The 15549-nt window shown below is 33.8% G+C and overlaps 1 protein-coding gene across 3 annotated transcripts in view; it reads left to right on the top strand.

The window, feature by feature from the left end:
* The window catches only part of LOC117324271 (RAC-beta serine/threonine-protein kinase-like), a 57836-nt gene that overhangs the window by 19376 nt on the left and 22911 nt on the right, over positions 1 to 15549 (top strand). For all 3 annotated transcript variants that reach the window (XR_004531948.1, XM_033880054.1, XM_033880053.1), the window contains exons 4-10: positions 1454 to 1662; positions 2050 to 2181; positions 2553 to 2618; positions 3367 to 3558; positions 4156 to 4284; positions 6138 to 6352; positions 6929 to 7016. Coding sequence is in view for 2 of the 3 variants with exons in the window: in XM_033880054.1 (XP_033735945.1) it covers positions 1454 to 1662; positions 2050 to 2181; positions 2553 to 2618; positions 3367 to 3558; positions 4156 to 4284; positions 6138 to 6352; positions 6929 to 7016 (1031 nt within the window). In the remaining variant the exon portion in view is untranslated. The remainder of the gene's footprint in view (positions 1 to 1453; positions 1663 to 2049; positions 2182 to 2552; positions 2619 to 3366; positions 3559 to 4155; positions 4285 to 6137; positions 6353 to 6928; positions 7017 to 15549) is intronic.

Below are 15549 nucleotides of genomic sequence, written 5' to 3'. Positions count from 1 at the left end.
ATATCTGAAATGTATACCCACACAATGTCCCAACGTACCAGATGTATGACTATATCTGAAATGTATACCCACACAATATCCCAACGTACCAGATGTATGACTATATCTGAAATGTATACCCACACAATATCCCAACGTACCAGATGTATGACTATATCTGAAATGTATACCCACACAATGTCCCAACGTACCAGATGTATGACTATATCTGAAATGTATACCCACACAATGTCCCAACGTACCAGATGTATGACTATATCTGAAATGTATACCCACACAATGTCCCAACGTACCAGATGTATGACTATATCTGAAATGTATACCCACACAATATCCCAACGTACCAGATGTATGACTATATCTGAAATGTATACCCACAGTACAATGTCCCAACGTACCAGATGTATGACTATATCTGAAATGTATACCCACACAATGTCCCAACGTACCAGATGTATGACTATATCTGAAATGTATACCCACAGTACAATATCCCAACGTACCAGATGTATGACTATATCTGAAATGTATACCCACACAATATCCCAACATACCAGATGTATGACTTTATCTGAAATGTATACCCACACAATGTCCCAACGTACCAGATGTATGACTATGTCTGAAATGTATACCCACACAATGTCCCAACGTACCAGATGTATGACTATATATATCTGAAATGTACCCACACAATATCCCAACGTACCAGATGTATGACTATATCTGAAATGTACCCACACAATATCCCAACATACCAGATGTATGACTATATCTGAAGTGTATACCCACACAATGTCCCAACGTACCAGATGTATGACTATATCTGAAATGTATACCCACACAATATCCCAACATACCAGATGTATGACTATATCTGAAATGTATACCCACACAATGTACCAACGTACCAGATGTATGACTATATCTGAAATGTATACCCACACAATATCCCAACGTACCAGATGTATGACTATATCTGAAATGTATACCCACACAATATCCCAACGTACCAGATGTATGACTATATCTGAAATGTATACCCACACAATGTCCCAACGTACCAGATGTATGACTATATCTGAAATGTACCCACAGTACAATGTCCCAATGTACCAGATGTATGACTATATCTTAAATGTACCCACAATATGGTGCAGCTTAACAGAGGTAAGACTTTATCCGAAATATACCTGCACTATGTCCTTTGGGTACTACAGGTAAATCTAGATCTGATATGCTTTATTTGGTAGGATGTATTAAATGTGTATAACAGTAGCCTATGTGTTAAATGACATGATAATGGTGTAGATATAGGCCAGAGATATAATCCTTTTCTAAATATTCTATTCCATATACTTCTTTTTTCTGAAAACAAAATTTAATGTATTGTTTCCTTCATCAACATATTATAGTGAATCACTTAAATCTTACTCGTACATTTTGTTTACAGACTGTCAGCTTATGCCCCAGGAGAAGCCCCGTCCAAACACATTTATAATCCGCGGCCTACAATGGACGACGGTTGTGGAGCGCATGTTTTGTGTGGAGAGTGCAGATGAGCGTCAGGAGTGGATGGAGGCCATCCGCTCTATTGCTGCCAATATGAAGGGTGTAGATGACGGAGGAGCAACTGTATTTGATAAATCAAAAAAGAAAGTGGTACGGTTGTCAGCCTAGGCTCATTAATAATATAACACCATTTCATTTCACCATTTACACTAAAACCAAAGTGATCAGTATATCGAGCAGCTGTCTGATCAAATACAGATTAAGATGCACAGTTTGGTTCATGAGATAGAGTTTCTCTTCAAGCAGTTTCAGGTATAAATTATTTCTTGTGTGATACAAATTTGATTTAAATATTTAATCATTTTCACTTACTGGTATATCCAATACAATGTATGTTAAAATAGTTCCAATAGCATTAAATGTATCTTGATGTATAAAATTAAATAAATTAAAAAATTGTTACCAATTTATTGGCTTTCTTTGATTATATCTTTGAAAAGGATAAGAATTAAATTTAAACCTTGTACTTTTCTCCAGACCTTGGATGATTTTGACTTCCTCAAGGTATTGGGGAAGGGAACATTTGGAAAAGTAATCCTGTGTAAGGAGAAGGCCAACAATCAACTGTATGCCATCAAAATCCTCAAAAAACAAGTTATCATTCAGAAAGTAAGTATCAGTTTTCTGGAATAAAATCTAATATCAGTATCAAATAATTGTAATCAGCCTATTGCTGTTAATATGTCTACACAATGATTAACAAACCCCCTAAAGTGTCTAACTCTCATGTTTGACTCTTGGGTTTAAAAGGACAAGTTTATGCAAGTGTTCTTATTCTTGAAACTCCATTTGATGAAGTCACAAGTTACCCTTTTGGTAATACATAACTTTGTTACTTTACAAAAACAGTTTGCTTCATAGCTTCATTAAATATGAAGAATTATCAAGAAGAGGTATCATGTCATCAGTAATAATTAATTTAAAGAAAAATGTTAGACTCCTTACATTCTTTCTTATTTTCGATTTGGTTGCCTTATCAGGATGAAGTGGCACACACTTTGACAGAGAACAGGGTTCTACAGACAACAAAACATCCATTTTTAACGGTGAGTTGGGCTTGATTATTACATCTCTCCTCCAATTAGAGGAGGACATATTGTTTTAGTTCCAGTGCATAACTTTAAAACAGTTGGCGATATTTTCATGAAACCTGAAACTTGTTTGCATCACCCACTAACATTGTACATTATACTGTAATCAGGTCACTGTGACCTTCATTTCAAGGTCAAAGGTCAATTAAGTGCAAACTTTGAATACAATTTTTGTCTTGGTCTTGGGAGTACATTTTGAATAGTAAAATACATCAAAGAAAAATTGAGTGCAAAGTTTCTTATACTTAGTAAGAGGAGACATATGCCCATTTTTACATCTCTAGATCATTATTGGCACCAACATCTGAGCTCATGTTTTGATTAACGTGTGATATGGTTTGTACCACAACTGTCCATCTTCAATGTCACAGTTACAGGTCTTGATCACTGACAGGCCTAGGTTTGTTGTACATAAATAATTCTAAGACTGACCAGCACTTTCTGGAAACATTGTAGCATGCATTGTAGAGGAAAGAAGGGACAAGAAATTAAGATAAGGATCCACATAAATGAATTTAATGAACAACTATTGTAATCTTTTTATAAGTAGCAACATAAGTTAGAGATACAGGTCCGTTGGGCCTCTTGTATTCTTAATCAATTTTAAATGAGAAATCTACTGGTCTTTATGTAATTCACCAAGATACATTTTATAATAGTCATTTAATTAATTTACAATATGGTATACCATTGTCTTTTGCAGCAACTCAAGTATTCATTCCAGACACCAGACCGACTGTGTTTTGTGATGGAGTATGTGAATGGAGGAGAGTTGTTTTTCCATCTGTCCAGAGAACGAGTATTTACAGAAGACCGAACACGGTTTTATGGGGCAGAAATAATCTCTGCATTAGGATATCTTCATGAAAATAATATAGTCTACAGAGATCTGAAGGTTTGTTGTTATGTAACACTCTGTAAGTTCTGGGTGTGCTGTATAAATGATACCTTAACCCAGGGAAAGATTCTACTAAAGGGTCAATCTTTAGAAGTGTTTACATTAAGTGTGTCCCAAAATGCTTCATTAAAATGAAGTTTGGTATTCCTTATGGACAATTCATACCATTTTGAAAGATATGAATCAATGATTTTACAAATCCTTAACAACAGGGTTATATTCTTATACATGTTGTAGCTGTTTACCCATTTTGACCTACATACAAAAGACTATGTATGTGTATGATGTTATGAAACCTATTTGGTTTAAATTCAGCAGTTTGCACAAAAAAAAACTTATTTGAGGTTGTCAGATATGATGCCAATGAATATGTAATACAGTCGAGTTCCATCAATTCAATATTGTGCTATTTTGTACCAACTATAATTTGCCTCCAGGTTGGCCAACTTTAATAGCTCATTTATTTGGCTAAATTGTCCCATGAATGTATTCAACATATTTTAATATATTCAACAATGTCTAACCAATTTAAATCATGGTATTGAATTATATCATATGCAAGAAGGAGATGAATACTTAAATTTTATTTTCCAGTTGGAAAATTTATTACTAGACAAAGATGGACATATCAAAATTGCTGACTTTGGTCTATGTAAAGAAGAGATGTTTTTTGGAGCCAGCACAAAGACATTTTGTGGAACTCCCGAGTATTTAGCACCAGAGGTAAGTATCTTATACAATGTAATACCCGTTGTCAGTAGATATTTCAAATAAGAGTTCAATATCACCAGAGGTTATATCTTATACAATACAATACCCGGCGTCAGTAGATATTTCACATAAGAGTCCAATATCACCAGAGGTTAATATCTTAAGCAGTTGAATACCCAGTGTCAGTAGCAGTTGAATACCCAGTGTCAGTATGCTAATATCTTACACAATACAATACCCAGTGTCAGTAGATATTTCATATAAGATTGTTAACACCTGAGGTTAATGTATTTCACATAGAAGATTACTACAATCTAATTAAAATTAGACTTGTAATTTCCGCTTCTCTACGAAACACTACAATACAAGATCTAACAACACCCCGTAGGAGGTCATTTCAGGATGACCTATGAGCTCAGCCAATCAGCTCATCGCCTATGAAATTTTCGGTGTGATTTCATTCTTCGGAAGTATAAATACTTAAGTAACATTCCCGAGGTATTCTGATGGTCGATAGCAACGGTAAACAACATGGCTTCACTCACTCCGCCTCACTGAGAACACTTAAACAAATTTATAATTTTACAAACGTATGCTGCCTGTGACATTTTTCCTTAATCGTACGAGAGAGAGAGAGAGACGGTGAAGACAGCAGCGTCATGTAAAAAAATAGTTTGAAAGAGATCAACATGTACGGTAACGGTTTTCGAAATCCAGTTGTCAACACAGTCCGTCCTGTCGACAAGACAATATATAGGCCTAATTGTTTCCTGTTCTTCTTTCAATGTAACGTCCAGAGGATTAGCAACTCTTTTTTTTATTATCATAGCCATTTGAGTAGTCTACCAATAATGTTTGTGAAATTTTGCGTATTTCAAATCAAGCGCTGATTTGAGTCTTCAATACTAAGGAGACGCAACCGAAGGCTCGTATAAGGCTGTTTTGTCATTGGTTTACTGATGATGTCATTGAACAGTTATCATTGGCTTATATTTAAAGCTCAAAGGACCTCCTACAGGGTGTTGTTAGATCTTGTATTGCAGTGTATCGTAGGGGAACGGAAATTACAAGTCTGATTTTAATTAGATTGTAGATTACTATAGTAGATATTTCACGTAAGAGTCCAATATCACCAGAGGTAAATATCTTAAACAGTTGAATACCCGGTGTCAGTAGATATTTCACATGAGAGTATTAACACTTAGGATAATATCTTAATAAACAATGGAGTACCCAGTGTCTCTAGATATTTCACATTCGAGAGTAATAACACCAGATGTAAATATCTTATACAATGGAATACTCAGTGTCAGTAGGTAGTTCATAGAAGAGTCCACTAGAATTAAAATATTGCACAGTTTAATATTAAAACAGAGGTGGGAAAGCTAACATCATTGTATAATATTTAAAGGATTGTTTCATACTATCTATTCAGAAATAACTTATATGCATATAAACAATGACCCTTTGTATCCCAATAGAAAATATTTTGTTGTAAATTGACTTCCTTTGTGAATCTTGTGTTGCCCCACACCAGAGGTTCTATCATACATAGAGTTTGTGAGTCTCCATACAGGATTCTGATTTTTAAGCTAGGTTGACAGACATGATACATAGCATTGTGCTGGTATTGATTATGCATTGATAAGTTGATGTTAATATGGAAATTGATTTTATAATGAAAAACTGAAATGTTTTCCTGAATTCTGAATTTGTCATATATGTTTTATTATTCATGATCATGATGTATAAATCAATATGGTGGTGATGTGACTGAACTACATTATACCAGCTTTATAGATAGTGCTATGACATAGAATATAAATGCTATATGGTGCGATGGTTAAAGTATTTATGACTGCCAGGTGCTGGAGGACAACGACTATGGCCGAGCTGTGGACTGGTGGGGTACGGGTGTGGTTATGTACGAGATGATGTGCGGACGTTTACCATTTTACAATCGTGATCATGACATTTTGTTTGAACTGATTCTTGTGGAGGATGTACGATTCCCAAAGACTTTAACACAAGCAGCAACAACTCTGCTGGGAGGATTGTTAATAAAAAATCCAAAGAAGAGGTAGGTGTGGGATAAAAACTTTGGATAATTTCCATTGGTTATTTAATCTAGTGGATCATTTCCATTGGTTATTTAATCTAGTGGATCATTTCCATTGGTTATTTAATCTAGGGGTGGAACAGAAGTCCAGTCAAGGATCAGGTAGATGTAGTATTCAATTAGTGAAATGATTTATAAGGAAGACATCATTCCCATTATGTAAGTAGTGGAAAGTAAAAGAAGAAATAAGTATGCACTGAAAAGCTGATTGCTTAATATCATACTGTTGTCGTTGTTACTCATTTAGAAATTTCTATTATAAAAAATAAAGATAATTACATGTATAGTTTTCCTCAATATGTTTTATATAAAAGATTGTAAAAGTACTTTTTGTAATTTGAAAAAACTAATTGTAATGGAAAAAAATATTACAAATAGAAAACCTATTGTAATGAAAAATGAAATTTGTGTCACTGTCATTTATATATTACTAGCTATATATATATAGGATCATGGTTTTGTTGGGGCCTGTTTGTGTTCATTGTGTTTACTGAAGAATTGCTGTGTAGCAATGACTATATATGTTGTCCTTTTCAGGCTTGGTGGTGGAGAAGCCGATGTGAAGGAGATCACAGGCCATCCATTTTTCCAGCCAATTAACTGGGATTTACTGGTCCAAAAAGCAGTAAGTAGTGAATGTCCCATCCCTTCCTGATACTACAGTATATCCCAACCCTACCTCATGTTACAATCAATCATTCTTCAGTACAGTAATTCTCATCCTATCAACAACAGGCTGTTTTTAGAAAGCGATGTATAATGAAATACATCATACTTGTCTAGTTGAAAACTATTGAAGATAAACTTTTGTAATTTTTGATGGCCAGTGATCAAAATTTAATGGGTTTCTAAAAGCAGATAGTGTGTGATCCAGGCATACTATTGATAATGAATTCGTTTTTACCATAATATTGTAACACCAGCTTCGATTCCTGATTTTATTTTGTTAATATGGATCAAGGTTATATTAACTGGTCCAAGGTCACACTGGGACAGTAATTGAAAAAATATTTTGGTTAATAACAGTTTATATATTATATAACAATTTACTAATGGGGGAGGTTGTGTCTGTGTGAGTCCCTATTCACTTCACTGTTCAATATGTAGGGCCCTGCCATGATGAATAGTTTTATGTTACAGTATTGTATACATACTCCAAGATTTACAAATTATTTACAGTTAACTTTGTACTTTTAATTAATACATAATATTATGCATACATATATAGTGTGTACACATATAGTATAGTATATACATATATGTAGTGTGGGTAGCCCGAGACAGATTCTTATTTAATTGAATGATAAGATTGTCCTGTTTATGTGACAAAACAGCAGTTTTGGTACCAGATCGATGTTCGTTCAGTAGATCCCTCTTAATTTGGAATAGAAGCACAGACAAAGGTTGTTAGTGCTGTCCGCTTTTATTTCCGGTTTAAATTTGGTATTTTAGTACACACGTACTTCAAATCAGGTACCCTTTATTGTGTAGTACACAGAGTGTCTTGTTCATTCCAACTTCATTAGAACTATCCAGAGATTATCTCACAGCCCAGAATATCTATAACTATCCAGAGATTATCTCACAGCCCAGAATATCTCTAACTATCCAGAGATTATCTCACAGCCCAGAATATCTATAACTATCCAGAGATTATCTCACAGCCCAGAATATCTATAACTATCCAGAAATTATCTCACAGCCCAGAATATCTATAACTATCCAGAAATTATCTCACAGCCCAGAATATCTATAACTATCCAGTGATTATCTCACAGCCCAGAATATCTATAACTATCCAGAGATTATCTCACAGCCCGGAATATCTATAACTATCCAGAGATTATCTTACAGCCCAGAATATCTATAACTATCCAGAGATCTCACACCCCAGAATATCTATAACTATCCAGAGATTATCTCACAGCCCAGAATATCTATAACTATCCAGAGATTATCTCACAGCCCAGAATATCTATAACTATCCAGGGATTATCTCACAGCCCGGAATATCTATAACTATCCAGAGATTATCTCACAGCCCGGAATATCTATAACTATCCAGAGATTATCTCACAGCCCAGAATATCTATAACTATCCAGAGATTATCTCACAGCCCAGAATATCTATAACTATCCAGAGATCTCACAGCCCAGAATATCTATAACTACCCAGAAATTATCTCACAGCCCAGAATATCTATAACTATCCAGAGATTATCTCACAGCCCAGAATATCTATAACTATCCAGGGATTATCTCACAGCCCAGAATATCTATAACTATCCAGAAATTATCTCACAGCCCAGAATATCTATAACTATCCAGAAATTATCTCACAGCCCAGAATATCTGTAACTATCCAGAGATTATCTCACAGCCCAGAATATCTATAACTATCCAGAGATTATCTCACAGCCCAGAATATCTATAACTATCCAGGGATTATCTCACAGCCCAGAATATCTATAACTATCCAGAGATTATCTCACAGCCCAGAATATCTATAACTATCCAGAGATTATCTCACAGCCCAGAAGTAAATATTCCAGAAACATAGATGGTGATACACTGTTATATGTAGATATTCAGTAGGACTTCAAGGGTTTAACAAATCCCCAAGTTCAAGGTTACTGTTTCTGTACAGACTAGTTGATATCTTACTGAAGATCTTTGCTAACCTGTCAAGTGTTTTAGTAAAAAGTTAATACTGTATACACCTTCATTTTGGTTGTGTTATACTTTCCACATGTTTCAAAAAACATTTCATTAAATTAAATAAATTTACAGGAATTTCTTGAATTTATATATATTTATGAAATTGCAGTGATTAGCAATGCTCCTCATTATATGAAATTTAGGGTCAATGTTACTGCAAAAACAGTACTTCTTCCAAATTTAATCTGTATACAATATTAATTTTGGACATTCACATGTTAAAAGACAACTTGGTGCATTTGAGGTCTGCGTTTGTACGGTTCTTGTCTCTTTTACATTTATGTGTTCTGATTTCAAAATTTAATTTTCTATTAGATGTATTAGTTTGTGTATAATGTATGTGTATTCCCTATAGTATTTTCAGAAGGTGGATGATTTCCTCTTTTTTATGGATTTCATTTGTAAAAGAAATTATCTTGATATTTACAATTGGAAAGCTATCAGTTCCAATACCCAAAAACAGTAGAATGATGTTGTCTATGATCTTTAATGCCATCTGTGTGTTGTGGAACCAATACATACCAGCAACAATGTTTTTACCAGTAATCAACTCAACATACCTAGTACATTCACAATCCAACACCTCGTACACTCACAATCCAACACTCACAATCCAACACCTAGTAAACTCACAATCCAACACCTAGTACACTCACGATCCAACACTCACAATCCAACACCTAGTACACTCACGATCCAACACCGAGTACACTCACAATCCAACACCTAGTACACTCACGATCCAACACCTAGTTAGCAGTGTACAGTAAAAATGCCAAATTCTGAAAAATATGGCACATGCTTTAGATATGTAAACATTGCCAGTTAACCTTACATATAACCTCTAATAAAGTATATATATTTGAAATCTGTACAACATTTGCAATTTTAATAGAGTTCTGAAGGATAAGTAAACTGATATTTTCTGTGATTTTTAGAGCTGTGAATACCATGGTAACAGCTTAAAAAATTCTCAAAAATTGCAAAATATTATGATATTTGACCCAAAATGGCACAATTCTCTACACAATTTTTTTTCTGAAACCTATTTAAAATTAAATATCTCTATCCCAAAGACAGAATTAATCTTGTTTGGACATATGTTGTAAATTAAGTTTTTCCGCTATCTTACCTTTTCTGTGGGCTTCCATTTTGCGCTGTAGGCGAAACTAAATTTCCTGTGTAAACACACGTTCGGAAAATCCGGATATTTAAAATCCGGAACCAATTTATTGATTTTTGTTTTAATAAATGTGAAGCCTGTATGTACTACTTCATACTGGATATACCAATTATAGTGTACATTTATTTTTTCATTCTTTATACATATCATAATACAGGAGTTATTTGCTTAACAAAAAAATTGCCCATGGCCAGGCTGTCTTACTGTGGTGTGCTACCTTATACATCACTTTTGTTAATTCTAATTTTACTAAAAACCCCATGAATGTCTAGAATATGTTCCGACGAACAAACTGACATATCGGGTTACTGTGTATCTTTAATAGTCACCGAGTATTGCTGATTTCCCTGAGAGGTGTATTTTGACAACTTTTTCTCCCAATCCAGTAATAAGGGGAGGTAATTTTAAAGATGAAAACTCCCATAATTCTGTATATCTCTTGAATAAAGTTGTGTTTTGAGTTGAATGTGGTACTTTGAGTCTCTGTGCATGTAATCAAGCAAAAAATACTATACAACTATCAAATTTAGCCTTGTAATATGACGTCATAGTTACCATGACGTCATCAGTAACTATGACGTCATCAGATGGTATCTATGACGTCATAAATACTCAATGGTGTCATAATAAATAACCAAATTCCTTTCCAAACCTGAGCTTAGCAACACATGCAATATTCTAACTGATAAATCATGACATGACATCCAAGATTTCAAAATGTCATGCCTATGACATCACAGTCATATGACCTGTTTCCACCCCGGTAATTCAGATATGTACCAATGATCATATGAAAGTGTCCGCTGATCCCATTTTATGCGGAAAATGCTATTTTTTCTGCTTTACCGAAGGAAGTGACAATAATTGACAATATTGTATCAACCGTACACTCCATCAATTGAAATTACATGTTTACCAATTGCAATGTATAAATAAATTGAAAATAATGGTTTCACCAAATATTTCAAAAAATAACACTTAGTGTAATAGTTTCCATGGATACGGGGTAATAAATCAGGTAAAACAAACCAGAATTCAGTCTATATGGTTTGTTAGATACCCAATAAGTTATTTTGGGTTTGTTTTTTTAACATAGAATATCTTTTCAATTTACACTGACTCATTAACATTATGCTTAATTAACCCACCCTTAAAATGGGTAAATATGTGAGTTACCTCCCTTGATTCCTCTAATATGACAAGCCAGATAATAAACAAGTTTTAAATTGTTTTTATGCATTTTTGAGCAATAATGAACTAAAATGAAGCTTAATCAAGCATAATTAAGCACAATTTCCAAAAAATAACATTTTTCAGCCCTTATAAGGTAGCAGTGTACAGTAAAAATGCCAAATTCTGAAAAATATGGCACATGCTTTAGATATGTAAACATTGCCAGTTAACCTTACATATAACCTCTAATAAAGTATATATATTTGAAATCTGTACAACATTTGCAATTTTAATAGAGTTCTGAAGGATAAGTAAACTGATATTTTCTGTGATTTTTAGAGCTGTGAATACCATGGTAACAGCTTAAAAAATTCTCAAAAATTACAAAATATTATGATATTTGACCCAAAATGGCACAATTCTCTACACAATTTTTTTTCTGAAACCTATTTAAAATTAAATATCTCTATCCCAAAGACAGAATTAATCTTGTTTGGACATATGTTGTAAATTAAGTTTTTCCGCTATCTTACCTTTTCTGTGGGCTTCCATTTTGCGCTGTAGGCGAAACTAAATTTCCTGTGTAAACACACGTTCGGAAAATCCGGATATTTAAAATCCGGAACCAATTTATTGATTTTTGTTTTAATAAATGTGAAGCCTGTATGTACTACTTCATACTGGATATACCAATTATAGTGTACATTTATTTTTTCATTCTTTATACATATCATAATACAGGAGTTATTTGCTTAACAAAAAAATTGCCCATGGCCAGGCTGTCTTACTGTGGTGTGCTACCCTAGTACACTCACGATCCAACACTCACAATCCAACACCTCTTACACTCACAATCCAACACCTCGTACACTCACAATCCAACACTCACAATTCAACACCTAGTACACTCATGATCCAACACCTCGTACACTCACAATCCAACACCTAGTACACTCACGATCCAACACCAAGTACACTCACGATCCAACACCTAGTACACTCACGATCCAACACTCACAATCCAACACTCACAATCCAACACCTCGTACACTCACGATCCAACACCGAGTACACTCACAATCCAACACTCACAATCCAACACCTAGTACACTCATGATCCAACACCTAGTACACTCACAATCCAACACCTAGTACACTCATGATCCAACACCTCGTAAACTGATCCACCTAGTACACTGATACACCTAGTACACTACCTATAGTATAAACTGTCAAACTGACATTTTCATGTTAGTATAAACTGTCAAACTGACATTTTCATGTTGGTCCCCTGTGATGTACACAAGTCATGCTATATACAGTAAGTAAATATGACTGTAACAAATGAAAAGCAACTGTTCAACTTCCTCCAAATTCTTGTACTGTGATAGTTTACAGGAACTTAATTAAACATAAACAGATATTTCAACCACATAATTATATATTAACGCTGCGATTTTATTGTCATATGAATTAAAAATTTCAAGCTATATATCGTTAATGGGATGTTACTTAATTGGACAACATTGAGTTTGTATTTAACTGATAATGCTATATTCTATTGTAACCATGTACATTATGCATATTATGTGCTTGTTCCATTGGATTGCATTATTATAAACAATATGTACCGTGCCATCATCATGTTTCTCCCTTTCAGCTCGGAGGTCACTTGAGCTTATGATATATAATCCCTGGTACAAATTTCAAACCACACGTATTTCCTGTAGGTGCTTCCTCACCCCGAAATGAAGCCATTATAATGTATAGAGAAACCTGTAGTCTTCCATATAGATCAGAATGATAGCATGTTCAGTCTTGGGTTTCTGTAGACAATACAATGCTAGATCAGTTCAGAAATATATAGACATCATCAAAACGACTTTCTGTTTACTTTTATAGTCCTGAACTGTAGTGTTAGATTATACTTATTATTCTCTGAGGCATTGTGTAGAATTGCCTGCCGTCCCCTTGTCCTGAGATGTTTTGTTAGATTATCACCCTATTGTGTTATCGTTGTGGAGGACTTACCTCCCCTTGTCTTAGCTGTAGTGTACATAGGGAGGTCAACCGTAAATCCTATGAGGTATAGTGTACGACGTGTTCTTTCTTTCTTAATTATAACAAACCTATGCATAGGGCATCATATTTTACATGATCACTTACTTCTGTCAGAGAAAAACATTAAAGATATTTGTGCTTTTGACTGCAATGACATATAATTACCTTAAATGATTCTAATTACCTTAAATGATTCTACCTATCTGCCATAATGTTGAGGAGGAGTTCTACTGCCTTGATATACTGAATAGAATATGGTCTAGTACTGCATGGCGAGATGTATAAAGTATAGAAACAGCAAGTGATTATAGAAGTAAAATTTTCATTTTATTTTTCTGGACCCAAATATACAATAAATATTGACTGATCACTCTGGACATGCCAGAATACCAGTATTTCCTGATCCCTAATCATGAAGATGTTCAAATGCCAAATGAACTGGCATGTGTATATTAGGTATAGTAATACCTTGTTCCTGTGCAGGAAATTCAAATCACATTGAACATTTAACTGACAATATGGAATCAAAGAAAGAACTGATGAAATTCCAATTTTAACCAACTTAATATGCTGGTATAGGTACATTATAATTACTCTTTAACATAGCTACATCACATAAAGGGTGTGTTTTTTTTTTTTTTTTTTTTTCTAATGCTAATACTTAATTTCAAAAGTTGGTACGTTTTGGAAAAATTACATTGATAGACTAGATTTGATGAATTCTTGAGAGCTTGTTTAAATTTGAACTTGATCAGCATACTGACATAGTGGGACACTAGCCTAGCTCTATCATACCAGTATAAGGCATGGTTTGGTTTTTTTTCTCAGAATAATTTAATTGTAGATAAATTATTGCATGTTTGCATGGTTTGGTTTTTATTTGATTTTTTTCTTGTTGTTATTAAGTTTTACTTTGGAGTACTTTATGCTATGAATAATAAGATCAAATAAAATTGTAAGTCAAATTAGTTCAGATTCTGACAAGTGACAAAATGATTCCCGTATTTTAATTTACTAGCACTTTTTTTTTTTTTTTTTTTTTTTTTAGTTAGTATACTTTTGTATAAGGTTTTTGTTTTATAAATTTATTTCCGATTTTTAGAGAAGTTTCCAATTTGTACAGAACAGTCAGGGTTTGGGTCATTAAAGATTTAAAGCTATTTGAGGATGATAATTATAAGTGATATTGAAATTTTTTTAATAATTGAATTGGTAATTAGATTCTGTAGATTAGTCCAGTAACTTAATGTATTCATGTAGTAACTGTTATACAGTTATAAATTACACTCTAGATCTGTCTGATAAAAACACAGCAGTAACCCTGTTTTAACAACATCCCTGAAAACCCATGTATCCTTCAATACTCTCTGCATTTCCTATCAGTGTCTGCTGTCTCCTTTCCACATTCCTCTCCTCTTTCTCCTTTCACATCTTCCTCCTTCCACACCATCATTGTAAACATTTTGTACCTTTTATATTTTCTCCCACTTTTTGTAGAGCCAGTTTCTCCACACCTTCACCAGTTCAACATATCTACAGGTTTCCTGTCTTTACACAATAAAATGGCAAATCTTACAGTTCAATGCTACTGCAAATGACTTCCATTTTGACATACCTTGTAAATATTACAGTATTTTCTATTTGTCTTGCTTTGATCGAGTAACTTTTAAATTAACTAATTATTTATATATTGATATATTAAGCTACATATTTTTTTTATAGATAATGGAATGTATTATCATACTTATATACTAGCTATAAAGTGATAAAAGTCATATGTAAAATCTTTGTAATGTTGTTTGGCCGATGATTGTCAAAAGTCAAAAACATTTATTGAAAATTCAGACAATTTCATCTTTACAGAACAATGTTTTCACATGATACCACTCAAAGGTTCCATTACTCTCATTATCAAGGCTTTACACCACCTTCACGTTCCATCTCCTAATGTTAAGGTCAAGGTCACATACATAAGACAAAACATCCCAACTCCTAATGTCAAGGTCACATATATAAGACTCAA

The sequence above is a fragment of the Pecten maximus genome, chromosome 3 (assembly GCF_902652985.1).
Source record: "Pecten maximus chromosome 3, xPecMax1.1, whole genome shotgun sequence".
In the NCBI taxonomy this organism is placed as follows: Eukaryota; Metazoa; Mollusca; class Bivalvia; order Pectinida; family Pectinidae; genus Pecten; species Pecten maximus.
This window is presented reverse-complemented; position numbering and strand designations above follow the sequence as displayed.